The 23,474-nt window shown below is 41.6% G+C and overlaps 1 protein-coding gene across 1 annotated transcript in view; it reads right to left on the bottom strand.

Moving 5' to 3' along the window:
• Nucleotides 1-1,684: 1,684 nt before the first annotated feature.
• The window catches only part of LOC133981771 (tetraspanin-18B), a 31,784-nt gene continuing 9,994 nt past the window's right edge, over nt 1,685-23,474 (bottom strand). Inside the window, exons 2-9 of the mRNA XM_062420622.1 lie at nt 14,791-14,869; nt 6,297-6,392; nt 4,996-5,190; nt 4,638-4,712; nt 4,430-4,528; nt 3,761-3,937; nt 2,955-3,038; nt 1,685-2,615 (exon numbers count right to left, since the gene is read on the bottom strand). Coding sequence (XP_062276606.1) covers nt 2,568-2,615; nt 2,955-3,038; nt 3,761-3,937; nt 4,430-4,528; nt 4,638-4,712; nt 4,996-5,190; nt 6,297-6,392; nt 14,791-14,793 — 777 coding nt within the window. The 5' untranslated portion in view covers nt 14,794-14,869 and the 3' untranslated portion in view covers nt 1,685-2,567. The remainder of the gene's footprint in view (nt 2,616-2,954; nt 3,039-3,760; nt 3,938-4,429; nt 4,529-4,637; nt 4,713-4,995; nt 5,191-6,296; nt 6,393-14,790; nt 14,870-23,474) is intronic.

The following is a 23,474-nucleotide window of genomic DNA, read 5'->3' as shown; positions in this document are numbered from 1 at the left end:
TCCCAAACCCTCAAAATATTGAAATTACAATCATATAAACAGGAAAAAACAGGTGAAAGCTGGGAATGTTTGGCATTTTTCCTTGATAAGTGAATTAAGGGATTGATGATCAAAATTGTTGGCATTTACTTTAGTATGTACTTGACTGATAGACTAATTTAGCACTATATTATCATCTTATCTGCTTCACCTGAGAATCATAATCTGTGATGGCTGATTGTAGTTGCTGTGATGTAGCTATTATGATCATTAACTCAGTCTGTTGATATTTACCAATAACAAACCACTTTGTTTACACTTGTTGTTTTTGAATGTTTTTGTCTCTATTCACAGACAAACCCCCCCCCCCCCCCCCTCCCACCACCACCACCACCACAGTCTGTCTTTTGTCAAACCATACTCAATTAAGGGAAATATAGGGCATTTTCTGCTTTGTAAAAATGTTTCTACATTCTATTATGTTCTGCAACACTTACACAGGGTTAAACAGGGTGTTTTCAGCTATTTTGAAAGCTTAGACATATAATTTGAAGTCTGACAGAGCTAATAAAAATGACAGAAAAACTGCCTCACATGGGTGCAAAAAAACAGTAGGCCTTTCTCATAACAGGAATGTTTGACGTGGAGTTATTAATATGCATATGTAGCATTAACAATGGCTCTGTTATATTCAAGTGTCCCAGTAAGTATTGACAGTGAGCCAGCATACTCATTACCAGGGCCATGAAACCAAAGCAGCTAAATGGAATATATAGGCATCATTACTTTTAACATTTACAGTTGTGCTTTTCCAACCGTTGCGTGTCAAAATATCTTCCTTGAAAAAAGCCTATCATTAGTATGGGAGGTGTCCATGTCTAATCATGGAAAATAAGCAAAAACACCTGTGTGAGTCAGCCATGGGTGTGTAGGTGCTCTAACATCTCTTTGTTCATAGCATTTTCATATTAGCTGTTGCACATTTTTGTCTATTTTCATGTAATTTGCTCCATATTCAATACATGTGAATTGCACAAATTGTGTTATTAATATTTTCTTTTTATCAGAGCTTTTTTAATGCTGTAATTGAAATCTTTTATACTCATTATTTGCTTCAGGTTTTGCTGTGTTCTGTTGTCATTTACTGCTGCAGTGGCTCCATTTGCACAGAACCTTATTTACTCTCACTGTCTCACAGTTTCTTCCAGGAAAAACAAATCAATACACAAATGTGTATATAGTGAAATCACTGTCACAATCACAATGACACCAAGTGTCAAGAGTGTTTTAGTGTGCTTTGATGCAACAGTAAATGAGACAATCCTTTATGTTTCAATATTTCAAATGCCAAAAAGGTGTCGCAAAGATGAATGAATTTATTAAAAGAGGCCAATCATCCATCTTACAAGGCTGCAGCAGAAAATGTATTCCTGTCATTTCTGACAAATATCCAAAGACAGTATTTTATCTACAACATGTATTTTATCATGGGGCCTGATGAAAAATAAATTAAATCAACATCTCAGTACATTAAGTAAGGCTATTCTCTTTCTTATGAAACTGTAACTGTAAATATTTATTAAAAATGTTGATGTTTAGTTAATCAGCAAAACACTACAAACAATAGTTAATTTTTTTTAATATAAAAAAGACATTAAATGATGCAACTGGTTGAAGAAAAAACACAAAGACAGTCGTTTAGAATGCCATTTATGTCATTGACTTTCCAAGAATCTAATACAAATGCATACACATACATTTCACCACCTAAAACCACATATGACCACTAATGCAATAAACATCACCATACAAATAGAAAAAGGATCAGATCAAAGGTTGGCTTTCAAGCTTGGGAGGGGTCATGAGGAGCCACAAGCTCACATGCTCACAAACTAGTTTATACACATTCAAAAAGAGCATCCAGTATGTACACACGCACGCACGCACACATGCACGCATACACACACACAGACACAGACACACACACACACACACACACACACACACACACACACACACACACACACACACACACACACACACACACACACACAGCTTAATATAATACAGCATTAAAGAAGAGTGGCTGTAAAAAGGCATGTGGAAGGACGGAGTGTGTTACAGTATACAGTATGAAAGGGTAACAGCCAAAGTGTACATAAAACACATTTTTTACAGTTAAGCCAACTTTACTTAATATAAATATTCTTCATCCAAAAGTCAGTGCAGTGCCTTCTGCTCAGGCTTCACCTGGTTCTCATGCCGGTCCACTTTACACTCAGTCTGTGCTAGACCTGGTCCACAAATTAGTGTTTCCACTTTACACACAAATCTTTTTTACATCAGTTTTGTTTCTGATCTCCCACTTTTTCTATGGTTTGTGTGTATGCATATGTGTGCGTGTGTTTTTTTGCCACCCAGTACCTCAAAAGTCCAGCTGTGAAGTACAAGCGTTTGAGAGTTTGTATTTCTACCAATTAGCCAATAGAAAAAGAGATCAACAAATTTACAACAAGTGTCCATTTTGTTCTTTTCTCCTGAATTCCCTTTTGTTTTGTTTTTTTGTAAAGTTCACAGATGGAGCAGATCTACTGGATCCCCCTGAAGAGACACATTGCGAAGACCATAGCAAACAGCTGAGGAAAGGAAGAAGAAAACATTTTTACAACATGGAAACATTCAAGATGATTTTATCAATGCAATTATGACAAACATAATTAAACAGCTGCAGTATACTACACAAACTGTGGATCACAACAGTTTTACAGGGTGGTGTTTCTGTAATACCAAGTCTCACCACTAGATGAAGATCTTGCCATACATAGCTCTTGCCCATCTTTCACATTTCACTACACAAATATCTTCAGCTTAATGAATAATTGCACATTTCAGAAACTAATATTCACATCACTGGAGATGCAAAGAAAAAAGCTTCATATGTAATGATTTCACTATAATGAAAAATATCATCATACCTCAATGGTCAGCACCACAATGGCCAGCGCTCCAGCCACATAGATGTACAGCTCAAAGTAATCAACTACTGCAGAGTAACAGCCCTGTGGACACACAAAGATGTAACACCCAACAGAGAATCAATAGGCTGTAAACGTGAAGAATTACAGAGACACAGTAACATCACAGCTTTAATCGAGTGAGACTTTGAACAAAGGCCTGACTGAATGCGCGGGAAGAAGGGCTTCCTGCCTCACTGCCTTTTAATGAGGGCTCTTTGTGTGACTGAACAGGGAGAGACACATTGTGGACATCTCACATTGTTCTAGTAGCATGAAAACAACAGGTGGAAAGCACAGTAAAAACTACCTTCTTATCAGTTTTCACTGTAATTACATTTCACTTTAAGGCTTCCTTTACACACACAGAAACAAAGGTGCGACATGTGTGTGTAACTGTGAAGCACATCATTTTCGCATACTCAAATACTTATCATCGTTTTTGCACACAGGTATGCTCTGTACAATCTCAAAATGACTCCTGAAAAGTATGCACACGTGCACACACAAGCTCTGATACATACATACATACTGTATATGATACACTTTCACCTCACTGGTGTCTCCACACTATACTACAGAATAAGATGGCCTCCCATGACACTGAAACATGGAAAAGCACTAATCAGCCATGGAGGACTCAGCTAGTCCCTGAGTGTCACCCCTCAACTGTCTTTTGCTCTAATTAAGCCTAGAGGTGGTTTGGAAAGAGGGAGAAAGAAGTAAAGAGAGAGGAAGAGGTTGACATGGTACATGTCGGAAGTTACCTTGTTATTGCGGAACATCATACTGCCTGCTAAGCACTGGTCCTTGCTGATATGGGCCAACTCCCCGGTCTGAATGGCACGCTGGCAGCAGGCTTCTGGCACAATATGATTTTGGTTGATCACCCTGAACAGGCTGTCCTTAAAATCCTCTGGGCTGTTCACCCCACAGCAGTCAAACTGAAGGGAGGAAAGGAAAAAATAGGAAAAGAAGAAGCCCTTATTGCTGAGTGCATATTTGTGCATTGGCCTGTGGTCCACTCTGTGCGTGCACCAATCCAGCATGAATATTGACCTAAATGTCTAGGATTTTATATATAAAATTCAAAGTTAAGGTACTTTATTTGTTACACATACAGTTGTACAGTGGAATTCAGTCTCTGCATTTAACCCATCCTAAGTACTAGAAGCAGTGAGCAGCCATTGTAAAGCGCCCAGGGACCAACTCCAGATCTATGTCAGTGCCTTCGTCACGGGCACCAACATGAGAACTAACCTATCACACATGTTTTTTTGACAATGGGAGGAAACTGGAACATCCGGACGCCAGGCTTATAGCCTCCTGACACCAGGCTGCAAACCCTCCTGTTTCCACAGACAGTTGGTGGATGTCATTACTTGGTAAAAGCTACAGTATGTAAGCTCTTTGCTCCATGTGTCCTGTGGCCTTACTGTAGTCATGATGGCATTCCATGTGGAGGTGAACACATCAGTGTTGTTGTAGCCCTGATAATGTTTCTTCAGCTCCTTGGTGAAGTACTCTCTGGTCAGCTAAAATGACAGGCCGCAAGAGGATAGACAAGTGTTACCACAGGGATAATATTAGTTTGTTCACTGCAAACTGGTGATCAAAGATGGAGCAAATACTGTGGCAACTTACATGCTCCCGGAATATGAAGGCAAGGATGGCAGCAGCCAGCTCTGCTAAGAAGATGAGGAGGATGAGCATGAAGAACTGCAAAAAGACAAAAGGAAAAAAGCAAAGTGTGAGACGGAGTTGAACAAGGTGGTCGAGTGTCAGCCAAAGTGCACATCAGTCACTAAAAATCAAGTTCTGGCTGCGTCTGCTTCACTCAGCATTAACTATGAATGAAGCTGGAGGCTCAAAGCAAATAGGAGGGCATTTTGCTCTTTTGGCTGTCTGTTGTCCAAAAAACGGACAGACAGAATAATCAACACACATGCACAAAAACAAGATCAGTAACAGAACTACATTTATAATTAGTCAGCTGACTCACAAAGAGGAGTAGACACTTGTTTTCACGGATGGCTCCACAGCATCCCAGGAACCCCAGAAGGAAGAGCATGCCTCCCATGCCCAAGATGATGTAGACACCGGTGAATAGCAGGGGGTTGGCTGCTACAATTTCCCTGAATCCTGTGGGGTCCACCAGTACCCACACTCCCACTCCTAGGAGGAAAGAACCCCCGAGCTGATGGAAAAGGAAAGAAGTCACTAGTTAGACAAAACAGAAATTGGCATTTGAAAAATTAATGGGAACTCAGTGGATAGCTCAGTGTCCCCAGTGGACACGAAACATTCAAGAAGATGTCATATAATGGAAAAATAAATTTAGGCTTTTTTTTCGAGGACAACATGCTGGTAATGCAAATCTCTGAGAGGTTGGGGTGAGAGTTGAGGGAGAGATACAAGGCTGGATATCTAAAGAGCCATAATGCCTTAGTGGGGGTGGGGTGGGGGTATCTACCCTGTTTCAACTAACCCCCCAACCTGCCAAAGAAATGCACTGCACTGCCGCCTGCATCCTCTCCCATCCTCCCTTTCACTAAAACCCTATCTGCAGCCACTGTGGAGTGACTCATGTGATTAAGAAAAGAAGGTATGGAGGTAGGGAGGAGAGATCTGAGCCATATACACTTCTACTACAATCCCCTTCTTCCTGTCACAAGGAGAGACCTGGGCTCCTGCAAATGAATGCCACATTAGCTCAGAGGTAGAGGTTGTGGTAGGAGGAGGTAGCCATTTTGAAAGCTCATTGGGCTTGAAAAATGCTTTTGTGTTACATGAGTGTTAAAGGGCCCTAGAAAATCACCAAAGGTATGGCAGTGAAAAACAGTGGTTGTTATTGAGTGATGCTAAAACCCAAGTTCATTCTTTGCTCTGTTGGCTGCATTATTACCTCAGCCTTGAACAACCATGTCTAAGTAGAGTCTCTAAACGGCTTGGTTGTGCTTAATAAAGCAGGAAAAGAGGCAAACCTTCTTACCAAGACCCCTCCCCCCTTCTACTGACTCAGACTAACAGGATTACCCTTGATTGTCTGATCAAGACTGATAAACTCAGGTGCCAGTCACAAACTCCACATGGCACAGTGTGCCTCAGATGTGTGTCAGCACACTAAAATCTAATCAAAAGAGAATTTGATAGAATCAAGATTGCCTCCGTCTAATGAAATGCAAATGTGGCTCCATTAGTCAGTCGGGCAGGGGGCAGCCCATCTTAAATCATCAGACTGACACTAACTTCAGAGCTAGCCAGATTAAGTGACTTAGGGATAGGGAGATGAAAAATACTTACGAAGATGAGGAAATTGAAGACAAACATGAGGTACTTGATGCAGCTGAGACAGTCACCCTCCATGGTCGTCCCTCGTGCTGAAGCCTCTCCCTGCCCCTGAGAGTAAACAACATAAAACACACAACATAAAACGTGCCACTTAATGAATCCTGCCAAGTGCTCACATTATTCCCACTCTCCTGCACTCTGGACGGGCATTCAAATGAAAATGCCAAGAAAATAATACTCTGCAAAAACATGCACATATATTTAATGAGTTCTGCCAGTCAAACAGACAATACACACACAGGCCTGTCAGCTCATTTGGTCAATTCCAGCAGAAAATCCTTGTATTATCCCCTCAGGCAGCAACTACACTTTACTACCAGCTACAGTTTCTCAGTAATCCTTAAGTAACTACAAGTGTGGGCTACACACTGTCAACCACACCTGACACAACTCATTTCATCACATACTGTGACAACATATGTAATTTTTTAATGTGCTTTCACAGTCTGATGGCCTGATTGCCTATCAGCACTTCTTATCTTTGGACAGATGGGGTCCCCGGGTTTAGTATGACTAAAGGGGCTGTCTATCCCAGAGTCTAAGAACATTTTAAGAATATGAGTACCTACTGGGGCTCCATGCACATTAACCGACTACGTATGGCCTTTACTATGGAGCATCTTCTTCTTCTTAATGTAATGAGAGTCAGGAGCCCTGTGCTCCCATCAGCCAACCTTCTATCGGACACAAACACACTTTCCCTGATGAGGGCTGTTCTGGAAGCACTCCTGGTTAATGAAGAATGCCTCTCTCGCATTAGGAAACAACATGGGTGTCTCAGCATCCATGACCCTGCACACCTATATAACTGATGCACAAAGCCTTCATTGAAGCATTTGTTTAACCTACAAGCTGCAAACGACCAAGAGTTTTCCCTTCAGGGAGAAGACAAATTGTCTAAGGAATCATCTCTACATATTCTGCAAACACTGAAATGGAACCAATCTGTGGGGCAGCTATAATTGCAGTCTCAGTGAAAGAAGAAAATTAATTATTTGGTAGAAATGAACCGGCACTCTTTGCTTTGTAGTTGTGATTATTAATTTGCTCTCCCATAGTGATAGTCAGGATTGAGGCTGGGTAACAAGCGGATTAAAAAACGATTTCTCTGAGGATTTGTAAATAGGTTTACGCAACTAGGCAACAACACACTGCCACCTCTAAAATAAAAAAGTTAAATGCCTCCTTTCACTTCTTTCGTCTGTACTTTGCAGCACATCCATCAGAGGTAATCTCATAATCTTCAGGCAGTCTTTCCACAGCCTGATGTGCTGTCACAGGACTCCTATGGGTGATCTCTCGGCAGCGGTGAAGGTGGGGTTATGATCGACACTGGCTTTGATTTCTGTCCATCTTCGAAGGGGCTCTGCTGTTGCTCAAATGTGACATGACCCTTTGACTCCTAACCTGCACACAATCGACTCAGAAGTGCATGTTTTCAAGTGAAATAAACCATAATCTCAAGCCACTGTTAAACCACTGAATTATTTCACACAGAAGCGAATTGTGAAAATTGTGTGAATTAGAAAGCTGTGTTACCCATATCTTTTCCAGTTTTCTCTATATCTGTTTTACTTTTATTGTGTAGTGCTTGCAATGGATTGTTTTTCACTCTGCTCCTACTTTCAATGTGCTGTGAGCTCCAGAGAAAGATTTTTTGTCTCACTGCCTGTGTTACTTGCTGAAAGAATGAAAATGAACAATGGTAAAGATATGAAGGCAGTCTTTGTCTGCTGTAGGAGTGAGTTAACACAGAATGAGAACATTTCCTCCCCTCACCAGCCTGAGGGCTTATTATTTTTTCCCTCTCCTCTTTTTCCTCTCCAGACCCAGGGAAATTGATTTAGAGCTATGGTTAAACACCTCCTCTAAATCATAATGATATGCTTAGGTATTGATCACTCTCCTAGTGGTGCTTTGAGAGCAACCAACAGCCTCAATGCCTGAGACAGGTTTTAATTAACCCCTCCCTTGCCTAAGCCCCCTGAAAGGCCTAATGAGGGCACAGGAGGTCTTAATTGAGATTTACATACATTAGAGTCTCACACAAAAAGCAACAGAAAGGGCCCTCTCCCATCCCTCCTGCACTCCACTGTCAGCCCTGGGCCCCTATGAAGAGTGCAAACTGTATTTATATGAGCAGGGGATGAAGAGGCGGAACGAGGAGGGGGAGGAAGGGGTCGGCTGGAAAAACTCTCAGGGCTCAGCTCACATCTCATTCTCCAAACAAAATGTCTGATTTCTCTTCCAGCTTCACCCTTTTGCTCTATGCTTCCATCTCAGGGTCAAACCAACTGTCAGATCTGGAGCCAATTTTCTTTTGTGCATTAAAATGCATTGAATGCTTAAGAATGAAGTGGGCTATATGGCCTTAGCTGGCGTCCAAACAACAAGCTTATGGTGCACACCAGCATAGTATACAGTAAATCAAACTGCCACAGAAACCCCGGAGAAAGTGCAGAGTAAACAAACTGGTCTTTCCCATGACTCCCTTGGGATCACAGGTCCTCATCGATCACAGCCCAGCCATAGAGATCAGACCACTAAGTCTCTTTGAATATTCTGCCGGCTACATTATGTAGACAAGCGAAACGTGGTTCACACCCCAGGAGCTGCAGTCTTGCAGCAACATTGAGAAATTACTACCAGATTAAAGGCAGATCCCCCTCAGGTGTGTGGCTTTGCAAAGCTAGCAATGTGTCAAGATGAAGAGTTATGTGGCATTGTGTTTGTTTACACAAAGAAAAGAACCACCCATTATTAACAAACATGACACACGCAGCAGTAAGGAATACTGCATGGTTATCATTGCAGACAATATGTTTGTTAGCAGGAAATACTGTATGTATGTCCTCAATCTGACAATCTAAGTGGTAGTGTTTGCCCCGAGATATCCAGTAAATGCCAACTCTGTCTACAGTACGTCTGTAGTGTCTCACGTTACTGACATCATGAAATGCCACACGGCGCTAAGATCCCTTTGTTTACTTTTGGTGAGAACTGATCCACAGTCAGCTTGGGCTGTGGAGCTCAGCATGGTTGAGTTTGATGGAGGATAAATGAGAACCGATCCTAAACTAACTTCACAGTACCGACAGAAGCCAGAGCTCTGTAATGAGGGCAAACCCCTCTGACCTACATTCTTCTTGGTATGAGGATGAGGAATTTTGAAACATTGCTACAGGCTTTCCTTCATGCTTAACTCAGAAAACCAGAGGTCTGTCTGGCTGGCATCTACACAGTCATCCATGATGGTCATGTCAACTCACTGTAATTAAAAGATAAGGAAGACATAGACCCACATTGAGAGTGCTCCATATATAAATAGCACACCCTTGGGTGGTTCTCCTTGAAGTTGACACTTTCAGAACGATTAATGAAGTGAGTCCATATTCCCCTGCTCCACCAACCACCACGCCGGACAAATGGATCAGCACTACAAGGACACTGTGTCTGCTCCGCCATCCTCCAACCCCCCGATAACCAGCCAGTTCACTTCATCTTGAGCATGAGCCTGCATAACAAATAATCATTAATACTGAAACCCTGCTGAGATTATAAGGGTTAGAATTTAACCTCTTTAAATGTCATTGACCCTTTAAATGATCACCTGTAATTGAACCCTTGGGACAACACACATCGTCTTCTGGCTCCCGGATGCAGCTGGAGCAGGTGTGTTTTTCAACCTACTGTGTGCCACTCTAAAGCTCTCTCTGGAGTGTGTTAATAACCTCTGACAATGACACTAAGGGACCACACACATGCCGCATCACCCTTTATCTCAATTAAAAACCCATTTTCATATTTCTCCATGACTTCCTAAATCAGCCGCAGCAAGTAAACACCCCAAAATCCGAATAAAGACAGGCTCCTCTGGCAGTGAGCAGGGCTCCCCTGAGGCGCTCCATGTCCCTTAATGAACCTCCAATTAGGAGAGAATGAGCCCTGGGCTGTGCTGTCACACTGAGGAGCTTTGAAGTGTACTGAATGCTAAGCAGCTATAGCACTGTATATTCCTTTAGAGGGCATAGAGCTTGCAGACAACAGGGAACAACCACAGAGAGAAAGTGTACAAAAGTAGCTCAAAGGCAACCCAGCACACAGAGTGTGTGGGTGTAGCTCACACAGAGAGCAGAGTGTAGAAACTCAGCTGGGTTAGGAAGTTCGGGGAACTGGCGAACTCGTATTAAAGGTCCTAATGCTGGTTGGATGCTCAGGTGGAGATATACAAATACTCTACCCTTAGGCTAGCTCAGCTTAATTAGTTTTTTCACAGTACACATATAGCATTGGTGAACATTATCAGCTTCTGCACATTATGGGCATTGCTAGTTCACCACAAAAAGCAGACAGTCTGATGAATTTGCTCCACCTCAAAAAGCCATTTATCATTTCAGTCCATTGTTCCAATACGTGCTGAGAATCTTAACCAGTTCTTATCTGAACCTGTGAGTGGCGCTCTCCTGACCTGTTCAGTTTGGAAATGAGATTGTGTGAATCCTTGAGGGCATAAGTCCTCTCACCAGGCAGCTGACACACTGCTGAACAACAGGCTGATTAACTAGAGACAACTCCCAGAATGAACAAATGCACAGTCAGAAACAGACTGACCATGTGTTGTCAACAGCACTGCAGGCAACATTCTTTACATATCAACTGGGCGAACATCCAGCTATTAGTTCAGTGTTAACAGTTGCTCTTACCCCTACAGTGAAATTGATTCTACAGCCCCTTAGATAAGAAAGATAGGAAGGGGGAAGGGCATTGATAGCTTCTTACCTCACTCGAGCAGAGGACATGTGATTGAGATGAGCAGATTTGGGCTTCTACTGAACACTAGTGTTTGTGTGATCACAATTAAGCAGAGACTCTGACTTAATTTTGTCGGCACCTCTATCTGGCTGAGTGAGGATACAAACTGGCTGTGCGGGGCTGGATCAATAACAGGCCCAGGCACATGGTCAATGAAGCATTGATCCCCTGGAGCTCCAGCTCTTGTCCGCTGGTTGTCTGGCAGTGAGGGCATGTGGTAGAAGCACACAATGAACACATAAACACTTCTGCACTGCCGCCTGTTAGGACTCAGCTTGGGCTTTTCCCACAGGGTACTTTGGAGGATGACACATTGCCGTTGGGGCTTTCCACAAAAATGAGTTATAACTCAATTCAAAAGTAAATGCTCAATTATTACTGTGACGACAACAGGGGAAATTATTTCTCTGCACTTCTACTATAACATCTGCGATCTTCCATATTCTTTTCTTAGGTTTTTCAGCAAGTTCCTGCAATTTTGGCCACAATATTCTTGTTATATCATAGTCAAGAGTAGCGGAATTAGTAGTAACTCTTACAGTCAGTTCCTTTATTGACAAAAGTCAATCCAATCAACGATCTCACCCCTCAACTGTACTTTGACCTGTGTTTGACTCTAAGGCAAGAGACAATTAAAATGTTTGTGATGTTCTCCCTGCACATATATGTACTGTTCAGGTCGAGGTTGTTCTCCATATAAGTGAGTTATATCACAGATGGCCTCACCAGAAGTAAACAATGGGCTATTTAAGGAAAGTCAACTCTTTCAGCCTCAGGGGACTAAACACAAAGGACACTTTTAGGAGTGTAAACATGCACTGGAACACAAAATACACACTGGCTCTAACACAGAAGTGCTCATATGTCATCAAGTACTGATGCAGAGCAGAAATAGCTACTGGATATACACTGCAATGAGTTGTGATTTTCTTTGATCTCAAATACACAATTTTGTGAAATACGTTTCGTTTGTTTTTAGCACATGTTGGAATCTTTCCAGCCTTCCAATAAGGGCCCTGGTCTCCACGGCAACCCGGATATGGGATGAGAGTGGCCTTTGTCTGCAGAGCAGTGTTTGGCATCTCCACTTAGCACTAGTTCCTGTTAGAAAACAAAGGGGAGCAGAGCCGAGCACTTTACAACAAGGGGACAGCTTGGCCAGCCATTTGTCTAATGAGTGATCACTCACACCCTGTTGCAAGGCCATATGGTAGTTCGAATACTGCTAGCTCCCCAGCGTAGAATGCCTAAAAGCTGTTATATCACTTTTGACTCTGTGTAGCACACACGCTCATCATAACCTTCACACACATGGCTAAAGTTCAATGAAAGAATTGCAAAACAGCAGAAAGAACAGTGTAACCTAATTTGTGTTACAGGCTGGGGTTTCAAGCGCGATGCAAAGATCAAAACAAAACCTTGAGGAAAAAATGTGTAAATGTTTGTGTTTTTGTGGGAGCCTAAGATGAAAGAGATAGTAACATAGGGACCCATTGCAAGTAACACGTTCATAGAAATAAACCAAAAAGTGCTTTAATGCCTGTGCATGAACACTGTAGAAGAATTCATGTTTCTTTAATCTAACATGGGCTGCAACAGAATCCATATCATTATGATAACGCTGGTTCATTGTAAATTAAGTAATTGCTGAGATCTGGGAATACAGTGATATCCCTACACTGTAACTTAACCCCAGTTCAGGCCAATGATTCACAATGAGACAAAACTATTTTAAAACATTACAGGGAAAAGTTGTAGTGGTGTAAACTGGTCCATCTCAGCTTGACTTCAGCCTGCAACTCAACTTATCAAGTCACCAGTAGCTGGTTTTAGAATGTAAGGCATGCTTTCGCATTTGGATTAATACTTGAAATGCAATTGTAAAAGTAACTCACTTTCACTATCCTCATTAATATTTTAAGACACTACAAATTATATCCAACAGCAAAAAAAGCCTGAAAAGCCATTGGATGGTCATTGCCATCACCATCTTGTCTACTCTCATTACCGTTAACTGGCAGGTTTTGCAGACAGGCGCAGTGCAAGTACTTGCAAGGTTCAACTTGTCTCATCGTGAATCTGAACTTTAGTTGACCAATCAGACATGTTGAAAACAAGTCAACTTTAACGGCAGATTATCTACAGGGAGGTGGCATTCAGTCCGACATGAAATCTGCAACCTTCCCATTTGATTTGATTGTGGGCAGTGCAATGATGCAGCAGGGGTGCCCATGTTGAAGGGTCAGCAAAACAATGTTGGATCATCTTGCAAAAATGTTGAACTGGGTTCCAGTTTTGCTGCAACCCAACATAACATCATCCTGCAAATTGGCCAGTCCCATATCTGCAAGTGCACATTCCTTATTAGACTACTTTGTAATGTGAATGCTGTATTTTGGCTGTTTACCTCACCATCGTCACAATGAAAGATATAACAGTTGCTGGTGTACTAAAATCATGTCTGTGACCTTTGCACAGTATGTTTGCGCCGGATGAGCCTTTAAATGCCTGTTGTAGCTCCAACTCAACTTCTTAGATTTTATTTTATTGTGTCACTAGTAGACTACCTTAAACAACACAACAAACTAGCTCCTTGAATTCAGTCTCAATGAAGCCTAAACCTCTTTATTTGGCAGTAAAATTAAAAGTAAGCATCAACAACTGCTAAAATCCTTAATTGTAGATGAAAACTACATGCACAACTAAAGTAAGTATGGTCTTAGTTGAATAGGGATATCTGTCTTTTTACACAACATCGATTTTTACACCTGGCAATGCGGGTAAATTTTTTTGAAATTTTGCCATTCCTTGCCTTTGATTCTTTTCCTTCCCATAAATTGTTAGCGTTCTGTTTTAACTGGTATGGTCATCTGAGCGCTGCGGTTTCTTACTCTATCTCAGGTCCCAGAGCTCAGTAATTAATTACAGTACAGTATCTTATTATCACCAATAAAAGTAATGAACAAAACGCAGATGATAAAACCTAAACAAACTAGAATACTCCTTCAAGCCAAACTGAAAATGGCTCAAGTGTCTGGTTATAATCACACATGTCACTTGAACACGTAGCACACCCATGTGTTTGTCTGGTTGGTTGCTTTTATGGTTATGTGCTATGACTGATTACAGCTGATGTGTCTGGGTCTAAACTCCCCTTTAACCTCTTAATCTATACACGTCTGCTGCTCAGCCGTGGTTGGAATACTAATGCCACAAATGCCAATGCAAAACTGAGGCTAACAAAGACCAGTGTTGGCCTGCTGTGATGGTGAGGGACAAAAGCACTTGTCTGCCTGTTCACAGGACTGGCTTCACACACTGACTCTCGCCAGCACCGCGCCTCCTGTTGATGGTAACAATGGCTTTTTGCCTGTGCTGTCAGCATCTTACTGAAAGGACTCTGTCAACAAGCTCTTTCTGCCATTTCTCTCACTGATTTAACATGTGTATGCTAGAGTGGATTTGATGCTGGATTTAGTGGAAATCACTCATGGCAACACCCCCATATTACATATGCCTTAGAGGAGCAAAGGGCTGACATATTTTTCACATATGGAATATAGTCTTAAGATAAAAGTTGTGTTTTTATTTTAAGGCAATGCGTGCTTCATTAATAGATAAAATGTTACCATACCATGTGTATATGCTTGTGTCCTTGTTCAGGTGAAATAGACTTCTTCTCTTGGTTTTCGCTCCTCTCCTGTTTTCATGGGCTGTTGGACAGAAGCACAAGGAAAGAAGCAGAGGTCAAGACTGAACTTATGAGATGAATAAACAGTGAGGCTCAAGCAGTAAGACAGAAAAGTGGCACATTTGTCTTGGTGTGTGTATTTAATTTAAACAGAATAAGTCTGGGAGCTTGAAAAACACAGAAAATAAAATTCTAGGACACTTAAAATGACCGAGTTTGCATTTATTATGTATGAGGCACTTGCTCCAGGCAGTGAACTAATCTAAGACTGCAACAGTGTTTTATCTGTGTGAATATTTCACTTTTCAGCTGGAAGGCAAAATTAAAAGGGACAGAGTGAAAAAATATACTGCCTTTAATAGTAGAAGTCCAGGTCTGTGTTCTGGGAAGGTAAAATGTTAATATCTGCCTTCAGGTATAAGAGTCTGTATACCTTCCCACTTGCTTAATTACCCTTTATTAGAAGACCCAACACCAGAGTCTCCTCACATAGCTTCAGACGTGACCTTGATGAGCATCTGAACTCATGCATTATTCACTGAAAGCAGAATACCTTTCTTACCACACATTGCTGGCTTTAACTGTCAATGTACGATTTGTCTCCAACCAACTGTGTCTAATGAGCATAAATGCTTTAAACTTTTTCCTGTTTCTAAACTGCTTTGCCACAAGTGTATCCCAGCTGAAAATAACGATATAGCAATGAGAGCCAATTAAACTGCTGGTATTCCAGCCTCGACGTGCAAAAATAGTCAGCAGCACAGTTTTGACTGACAATACTTTGGAGCTGGTTTCAAAGCACTGGCACTGACAACTACAGCATCAAATATGGCGAGAGCTGCTGACGGAGGCACGAACAGCATGCAGCTCTTGCCACATTAGATGCTGAAATACAGGCAGGGTACTCTCATTCTGACAGGGGCTGGGGATGGAGAATATCCCAGGAGTATTCTGGCTGATAGAGCCAGCCACATCATCCCGCCGACACACCATATTGCCGGCAGACATCAGATTCACCAGGATGCAGAACCCAACTGACAGTGGAAGCAACACACCATCCCCCATACAGAATACAGGGCTCTGATTGCATCTGGAAAAGGCAATCAGAGCCTGAGAGAGGAAAAACGGACAAATCTGAGAAGTGAGGAGATGCACTGGAATGATACACTCTCTTACCACTTGAATTCAGACATTACAAAGCATATGCTCAGGGAATCAATAACATCTCCACAGTGGCTACACACGCATAGGGAGCCAAAGGATGTAGTGCTTGTGTAAAAGAGTCATTTATAAAATATTCACCATATGGTTTAGCTAACATATAACCCAAGCAAAACAACATAGTACTCCCTTTCCCTTTAGTTTCAATCTCTTAGAACAGCAGCAGGTAGGTGCATAAGACAATATCATGTCTATAATTTAGCACTGAGCAGAATAGTGGTCAAATTATATCCTGAATGCCTGTTGCAGAGGTAGTCTCTCCTGAACCCCTGTTTAGAGAGCTATTAGCTGGTGGAGAGCAACAGTGGTGAGGGTCTGCATTATTTTTTGGTTACCATGGAAACCTTTCCACGGGAAAGTGGAGCACCAATAGGATCGCAGAGCCTCATTGAATCGGTTATGGGGGTGAGATGAGAGATCAGCGCAGACGGCTGAGAAAGCACAACAATAGAGCAAACCCTCAAGGGAGACTAGAAAGGCCAGGCCACTGAGGGTCCGACAAAGCGGGGAGAGACTGAACACTAGAGAAAAGGTTTCATCTGCATCCGCTCAATGGCTTTCCTTTTAAATAAATCTCTCTCGCCAACTATTCATTGACATTTAAGCTCACGAACACTGTGGGCAATTTAAACATCAAGGCAGCCACTAATTGATTAGACTCTGCTGGTATTTCAAGCTCTGACAATATTATTGCATCACCAACATCTATCTTGTGTGTAAGACAGTAGCACATTAAAAATGAGTACATACAGTATGTAGCTATCCCATACAGTTCAAGTCACAATAGACAACAGCAGAAACTGTAGTAGTCTTAAAGGAAAACCAGGAATTAAAGGGTCAGTATGCTTCACACAAAGTGCTTGTTGTTGTCAAGCAGCATCTGAAATCCCTTCTTGCCACACTTGCAAGCTTGCGGGGTTGTATTCAACAATTTTCCACAGCAACAATCTGACAAGCATGTCCACAAACATGTCTTAAGACACTGTCTTTAAGAGTAAATGTGAAAAGCCCATTTATATGATTCTTGCCCTTTGCAAGCTTTTGAACCTACCGTTAAGTGTGACTCTTTGCAACTGCTAGATAGAGCCAGATAGATTATAAAGCACCTTGAATAAAATTTGTGATGTATGATATATGTTGGGTTATATAAATAAAAATCAAGTTGACTGAGCAAAATCCAGCCTTTACTATATATATGTGCGCTATTATCATTTGTGCTTCCTCTTCATTCATCCTCCATTAGTTACCTCATCCTGCCAGTCAGGCTGGCAACCTTGACTTGCTGTCAGAGGTCAGAGAACAGCAAGGAGTTGACCAGAGACTCTTCCTCTGGGGACAGGAAGTGGACACGAAAATGAAGGAGGAAGTGACTATTCTTCCATCTACACCTCGCAGCTGGGCTTGACCTCAGTTTCTCGCCAATGTTGACAAAAGTAAACTTCAGAGCTTTAGAAACGACTCCAAATGACCTATGGGGAAACCTTCATAAACACACTTAATGAAAGGAAAGATCCACAGTTGTGGATGTCAGCTCTCCCTGGACGTCCCTGGCCAACTTCTGACAGAGTCCATATACATCATGCTCTAATATTATAGCAATGAAAAAGAGGGCAATCGCCAGCAGCCATATATCTCCTGAATGTCCGCTTTAATGAGGGCAGTGCTGAGACAGAATTATCGCCTTATCCCATCTGGATTTATCGATCTAACAGTGTAAGTCAACCACCAGAGATAAAGATAAACCACCACGATGGAGAAACAATCCCCACTCTGATCAGAGGGCATTGCACAACTAATCACTCACTCTCCTCCCTCTCTGGACGCAGCTAACCCACTGTTTTCTTTGTTCTTCCTGCTACATTAGCTGCTCTGGGGGTTACACAACGGGCAAGTGTATTCTCTCATTTAGAATACACAATTATTTCAGCTAAAAGATGCGGATTGAACTCAATAAACAGACCTCTGTTCTCTCAGTGTAAATCATTTTGGACTAAATGGAAACCTGATAAGAATGTGGGCCCTGAAAATGTGTTCGGAGGGTGATATTTTGATGCTGATGAAAGCTGACACTGTGTCCACCTCTTTGGTAAGCCAGAGGGAAACATTAGCCAGGCCTATTCTCTTTGCAGCAGGTTCTTGAAGGCAGCAGCCCGTATCTTTTACCTCTACAAAGATGGCTTCAAAGACTGATGAGTGTCTTACACAGACCCTTTCAAATAACTGTAACCTGGTGCTATACTTACACCAACTTCTCCCTGGTGACACCATGATGAAGAACAGCAACCAAACTACTTGTTGTTATTTTCTTTAACCCATGCCTGTCTAATTTAACTAACTGCCTCATACACCAACACCAAACTTTCACCCAAGGCTAGGCCCCCTGTCTCTGAGGAGCCAGGGGCCTGGGGGGCATCACAACACTGCTTTGAAGTCGGGCGATTAAAGAGGAAAGACCTGTCGAATTGGGATGACGGGGCTAAGGTTGGAGGAGGGGGAGGATCAGTACGAGGGACAGGAAAGGCTGTGAATACTGAGAGCTCGGGCCCGTGGGACACAATTAAGAGCAAGGTTTTTTAGTGAGGGTTACAAAAACACAGCAAGGATACCAGCAGTGCAGCCTTCCAAGCCAAGGTAAGAGTTCATTACTACATACACAGAGGGGGCTGGGGCTGTTAAACTCTCACCAGTTTGTTCATGGATTCCCCCCACCCACAGCCCTGCGAGCTGACGAACGGCCGCATGATAACCATTTCCATCGCCGTTAAATCCTAAAGCCCAGTAAAGCTTGAGAATCATGCAGCTTCGTCGCTCACAGACAGGAACGGAGATAAAAATCCTGCACACAGAGGAAGTTTGCATAGTCTTCCCTCAGGATGTTTTCCACAGCTAAAAAAAATGACTTGTGCACAGAAGACAACACACCAGATTTGTAATAGTCAAAAAAGTCAAATATTTTTATGAAAAGAAAACCAGTGAAGTGATGAATTGATGCTCAAGCTACACACTAAGATCTTATCGTATTTACTGTAAAAAGAGCTACAGTTACCAGTGTATGGCGGTATGATAATACTTGCAACGCATAAGAAATTATTAGTGTTGCAACACCTGAAACATGGAAATCCATTGGGAATCCATGGTATTTTGTACTAAAACATATGGTGTCCTGTGTTACATTTTCCACAAGACATTGAATGTAGAAATATGCATCCACTGTTATCCTATAAGTCAAACCAGCCACTTAAACATGTGTTAAGAACACATCTGGTAACCATTTCTAGGCCTCATTTAAATCTTGCTAAAATACCATAAAGCAGTAGATTCTGTATATTTGTCGAAGTCAGATCCTGTAGCAAAGAACATCATAGCCATGGTCACCACCTCAGCAGAGAGAATTATCCTTTACCTCTCATGCTACCTATTACTGGGAGTATCTGTCCTCAATATGCCCTCAACTCGACCCTCCTGCCAGTTTGAGACTCATGAAGCTGTTTAGTGCGCTGACAAACAATGCAGTAAATATATCAATGCAGAAGACACAAAGGAAGTTGAAACAGATTCTTTGCTCAATAGGACCAGATGCAACTTATTTTGATAATTAAAACCAGTGGAAGGCATTTGAGTTAGGATTTTACCAGAAGCACACCTCCTTCTCTGAAATAGGCATTTTGCTCATATGCATATGCTACACCAGAGCAGTGTTTGTTTTGCTTTTGTTAACTTAATTCTTGCTCCACTTGGCAATTTGCCTCTACATTTCATTGCAATCCAACTGAAAACCAAAAACACTGACAAAACTGGGATTAGTATTAAATATGAAAAGAAAAAAGAAGGAAAATATAATCCAAAAAATGGGCTTCGGGACACTTGGGTGACTGCCTGGGAGTTACGAAATTGGTGCAGCCCCAAATCTGAGGCCCAGCGTGTCTGGATAACATTTTCGATGGTTTTCACTGCATACCTTACTGAGCACACCCAGAAAATCTTACTACTATGTTCACACAACACTCTGAAATTCACATGATGGTTTGTATGTGTGATTGACTGATTGATTTCAGGACAAATATTTGTATTTGGCATATTTGAGGCAAACAGTTGTTTCTAACCAATGTTCAGACAAGGTAAAACAAGGCCATGCTAAAACAACGTACTGACTTCCTCTGTTTACAAGCACAAACATGTGGGTTGCATTAGAAGACAGAAGTATAAACAAATATGGAGAAAGATGTCCAAGGTCTTGTGCTATTTTATTTCACAACTCTGTCATGGCAATGTGTCAAGATCTGGGTGGCTTACCACATTCATTAAACAACTTCCTGGAAAACTTTCCCTTTCCCTCTCTTTTCCAACATCCTACTTAAAGAGTGTCACTGAAAGAATCAGTCAACTGTTGCAAACTAAGTGTTCATAAATTAACCAGAAACAAACTGAAAAACTGAATTTCAGCAACTTCCAAATCAATATTATATCATATCATAAATCCAAGTCTGTATGTCCCAGACTGAAAAGTGAAGCTAATGTGGAAGTGCCTCAAACTGCATTGTTTCTAATGGCCAACAGGGGGTGACTCCACAGCTCCAAAAAGGAAATGAACATGAAAAACTGACACTACTTCTCACTTTATTAATCACTCCAGTAAATAGCGGGGTATACTTTGGGCATGGCTACCTTGTGATTAACAAGTCACTACCACAATGAAAATGTTGATTACGTAAGTAAGCATGGTGTAACCATAGATTCACAGATTATAGACATAGCTATTTCACAGTGTGTTTTCAGTTCATGAAAGTTAATTGTAACATTTTGGTCACCTAAAAAAGTCTCAATCTGTGTTTGGTTGTTTGGTCTGGTCAGTTTTTCCATTAAGTATATTTAGTTTTAAACCAGTTTTTTGCTAGCGAAATTTGGATTATCAGAATTAACTATCGACTGTTAATGCACCATGCCAACAAAGCCAGCAGCTCCTCTCTCCAAAAATCAAAGATGGCGATTGACAAATCCAAGTTGATGATGATCAGATCGCTAAACTCAAGGTTTCAAAATGTCTGTCCACAGACCAATGGGTGGTATCACGGTGACTACATCCATTATTTTTTTTAAAAGTCCATAAATCTTATCATATTATATCACACCATATAAATCCATGAGGCTCCCTGCTGCTTCCAATTCAAATTAGAGGTACGTGTAACCAGCTGACTGTAGAATGACCATAAACTAAATGAGACAATAATGTTTTTTTCTTATGCAGACAATTACTCTATGTGCTGTATGTTAAAAAACAATTGCTTGTGCCCCAATTTACTGAGCAACAAAGAAGACCTAATTAATCGTCTCAATTTATGCAATACAAATAATATAGGCTAATGCAGGCATAATTTACTAATAAGCATTATAACTAGTAAGACAATAGTACCTACAGATGATGCAAGCTAGATAAAATTGTGGTTGTTTTTTTTCTTCACCAATTCAGTGATTTTGTGTCACAGACATATTACATATTGTGCTGCATTTTGTGTCCTCCAGAAGGTTTCCTCGTCTGTCAGACCCCTGCTGCAACAAAGAGATATGTCTTGTCTATGTCTATTTCAAAACTAACTAATAATTGATGAAACAATTCAAACTGTAGTAATACCTAACATGGGATTTCGTAAGAGTTTACATCCAGGTGGATTTATTGTGGGAGTAACTGAGGCAACAGACTGTTTGAGTGCAAACAATATTTGAATTGAGCTTAGCAGTAATTGTGCTCTATTGAACAGCACAAAGCAGAGCTTCACTTTAAGAATGAAAGCCAACTCACATATTGTACAAGCTGCGTAGGAAAGTATGCAACAGCATATTATGGCAAAGTTCCTGCACACAGAGAGATGGTATTCTGTGTCTTTGTGGATTTTGCAGAAGGCTGTACAGGAGCAGCAAGGCAGGTGTCCCACTGGGTTATGAGAGCCAGAAGCTTTGCATCTGGATCATTTCCTCGGCCCAGAGGGGCTCCATACTGGGACCCCCTCATAAAGCTGCACATGTGCCGAAGAAACCCAAATCCCTCTATTTCAGCCTGTATGTGGTGGCTGTGGTGATAGCAGGTAACAAGCTGTAACAAACACATACACACACACATCACAGTGAGCGAGAGAGCAATGATAATGACTCATGATTTTGTCTCTCTTTCACTGTCAAATATGCTAATTTACTACTAATGGCCAAACAGCCTTAAAATGTGTTTCTGCATGATGGTGAAAAAACATTTTTATCAACCGTGTTCTTTGGCAGAAGAGACTGAGACCGAAGGGAGGATTACTGAAGATGAAACCAGGATAAAGCCGAGCTATGAACTGTGTGAGTAAGGGTTTTTTTGCCCACTCCAAAAACCTTCAGTTGCACTCCTTTCCACACTGGTTCACTCTAAGCTTGGTATTTCCAGGACAAAGAGTTGAAAGATGTCCTTTGAGGAGATATCCAGCCTCTGTCTGAGTCCCAAGAGAAAGGCAGAGGGTACTGAGAGGTGGAAAAAGGAGTTGGACATTTTCCACGGTCCAAACTCGTGAAAATGCAGGAGTGCTTTAAGAAGCATTCCTTCGATAGGCTGAGGAAGCCACAAGCGGGGAGATGTCAGGAGAAATCATGCTTGGCTCAACACAAAAAGCACTCAGAGAAATGAGATTTAATCTGCTGAGCTTAGAGTGTATTAGCCAGATGTAAACAGTGGGTGCCAACTGTGAGAAAGTTAACTTCCACAGTGCTGCTGCACGGAAAAAAAAACAATGCATAAAACATCAAACACTATCAATGAAAGAAACTCTGCAAACAGAGATATTTAAAGGCCAAAATAAAACTTTCACAAGCCAGGGACATTCTGGGAATCAGGGGGTTAAGGTTAACTGGCCACACTGAAACACTTTCTCTCTGAGAATACTCAGCCTGCAAGCCCCTAGCTGTGGGAAAGGGAGTTTATGCAATTACATCACATTGATTTATGGACGACAGAGGAAAGATGGGGAAAGGATGGAAACTGAGCTGCTTGGAGGCGGTCCAAGATTAGGTCCCTGTAGAAACACAAGTCAATAGGTTTACACCACAAAACATGATGGATCTGAGACAATTGTGTGGGGATGAATGTGGTCAGAGAAACACAGGCAACACTATGAGGTCAAACCTGCCTAAAATTATAGGTTTTGATTTAAGACTGAAAACACACAAAACCATGAGAGCAGCCATAACTGTAATGCAGAGGCTTCTTGATGAACCTGCTCATGGAGCACATGCAGATAACAAGTTCAGAATAGTAATAACACTACAACTGAGCTTACTTTCAATTTTCTCAACTCTGGGGAACCAATGACAACTGTCTTGCTTGAGCAGATGGTGCTGATGCTGCCTTGAGTATTAATTGGGATATAGTGATGAAATTG

Source organism: Scomber scombrus, chromosome 6, assembly GCF_963691925.1.
Source record: "Scomber scombrus chromosome 6, fScoSco1.1, whole genome shotgun sequence".
Classification (NCBI taxonomy): Eukaryota; Metazoa; Chordata; class Actinopteri; order Scombriformes; family Scombridae; genus Scomber; species Scomber scombrus.
Note: the sequence above shows the minus strand (reverse complement) of the source record. Positions and strands in the feature narration are given on the sequence as shown.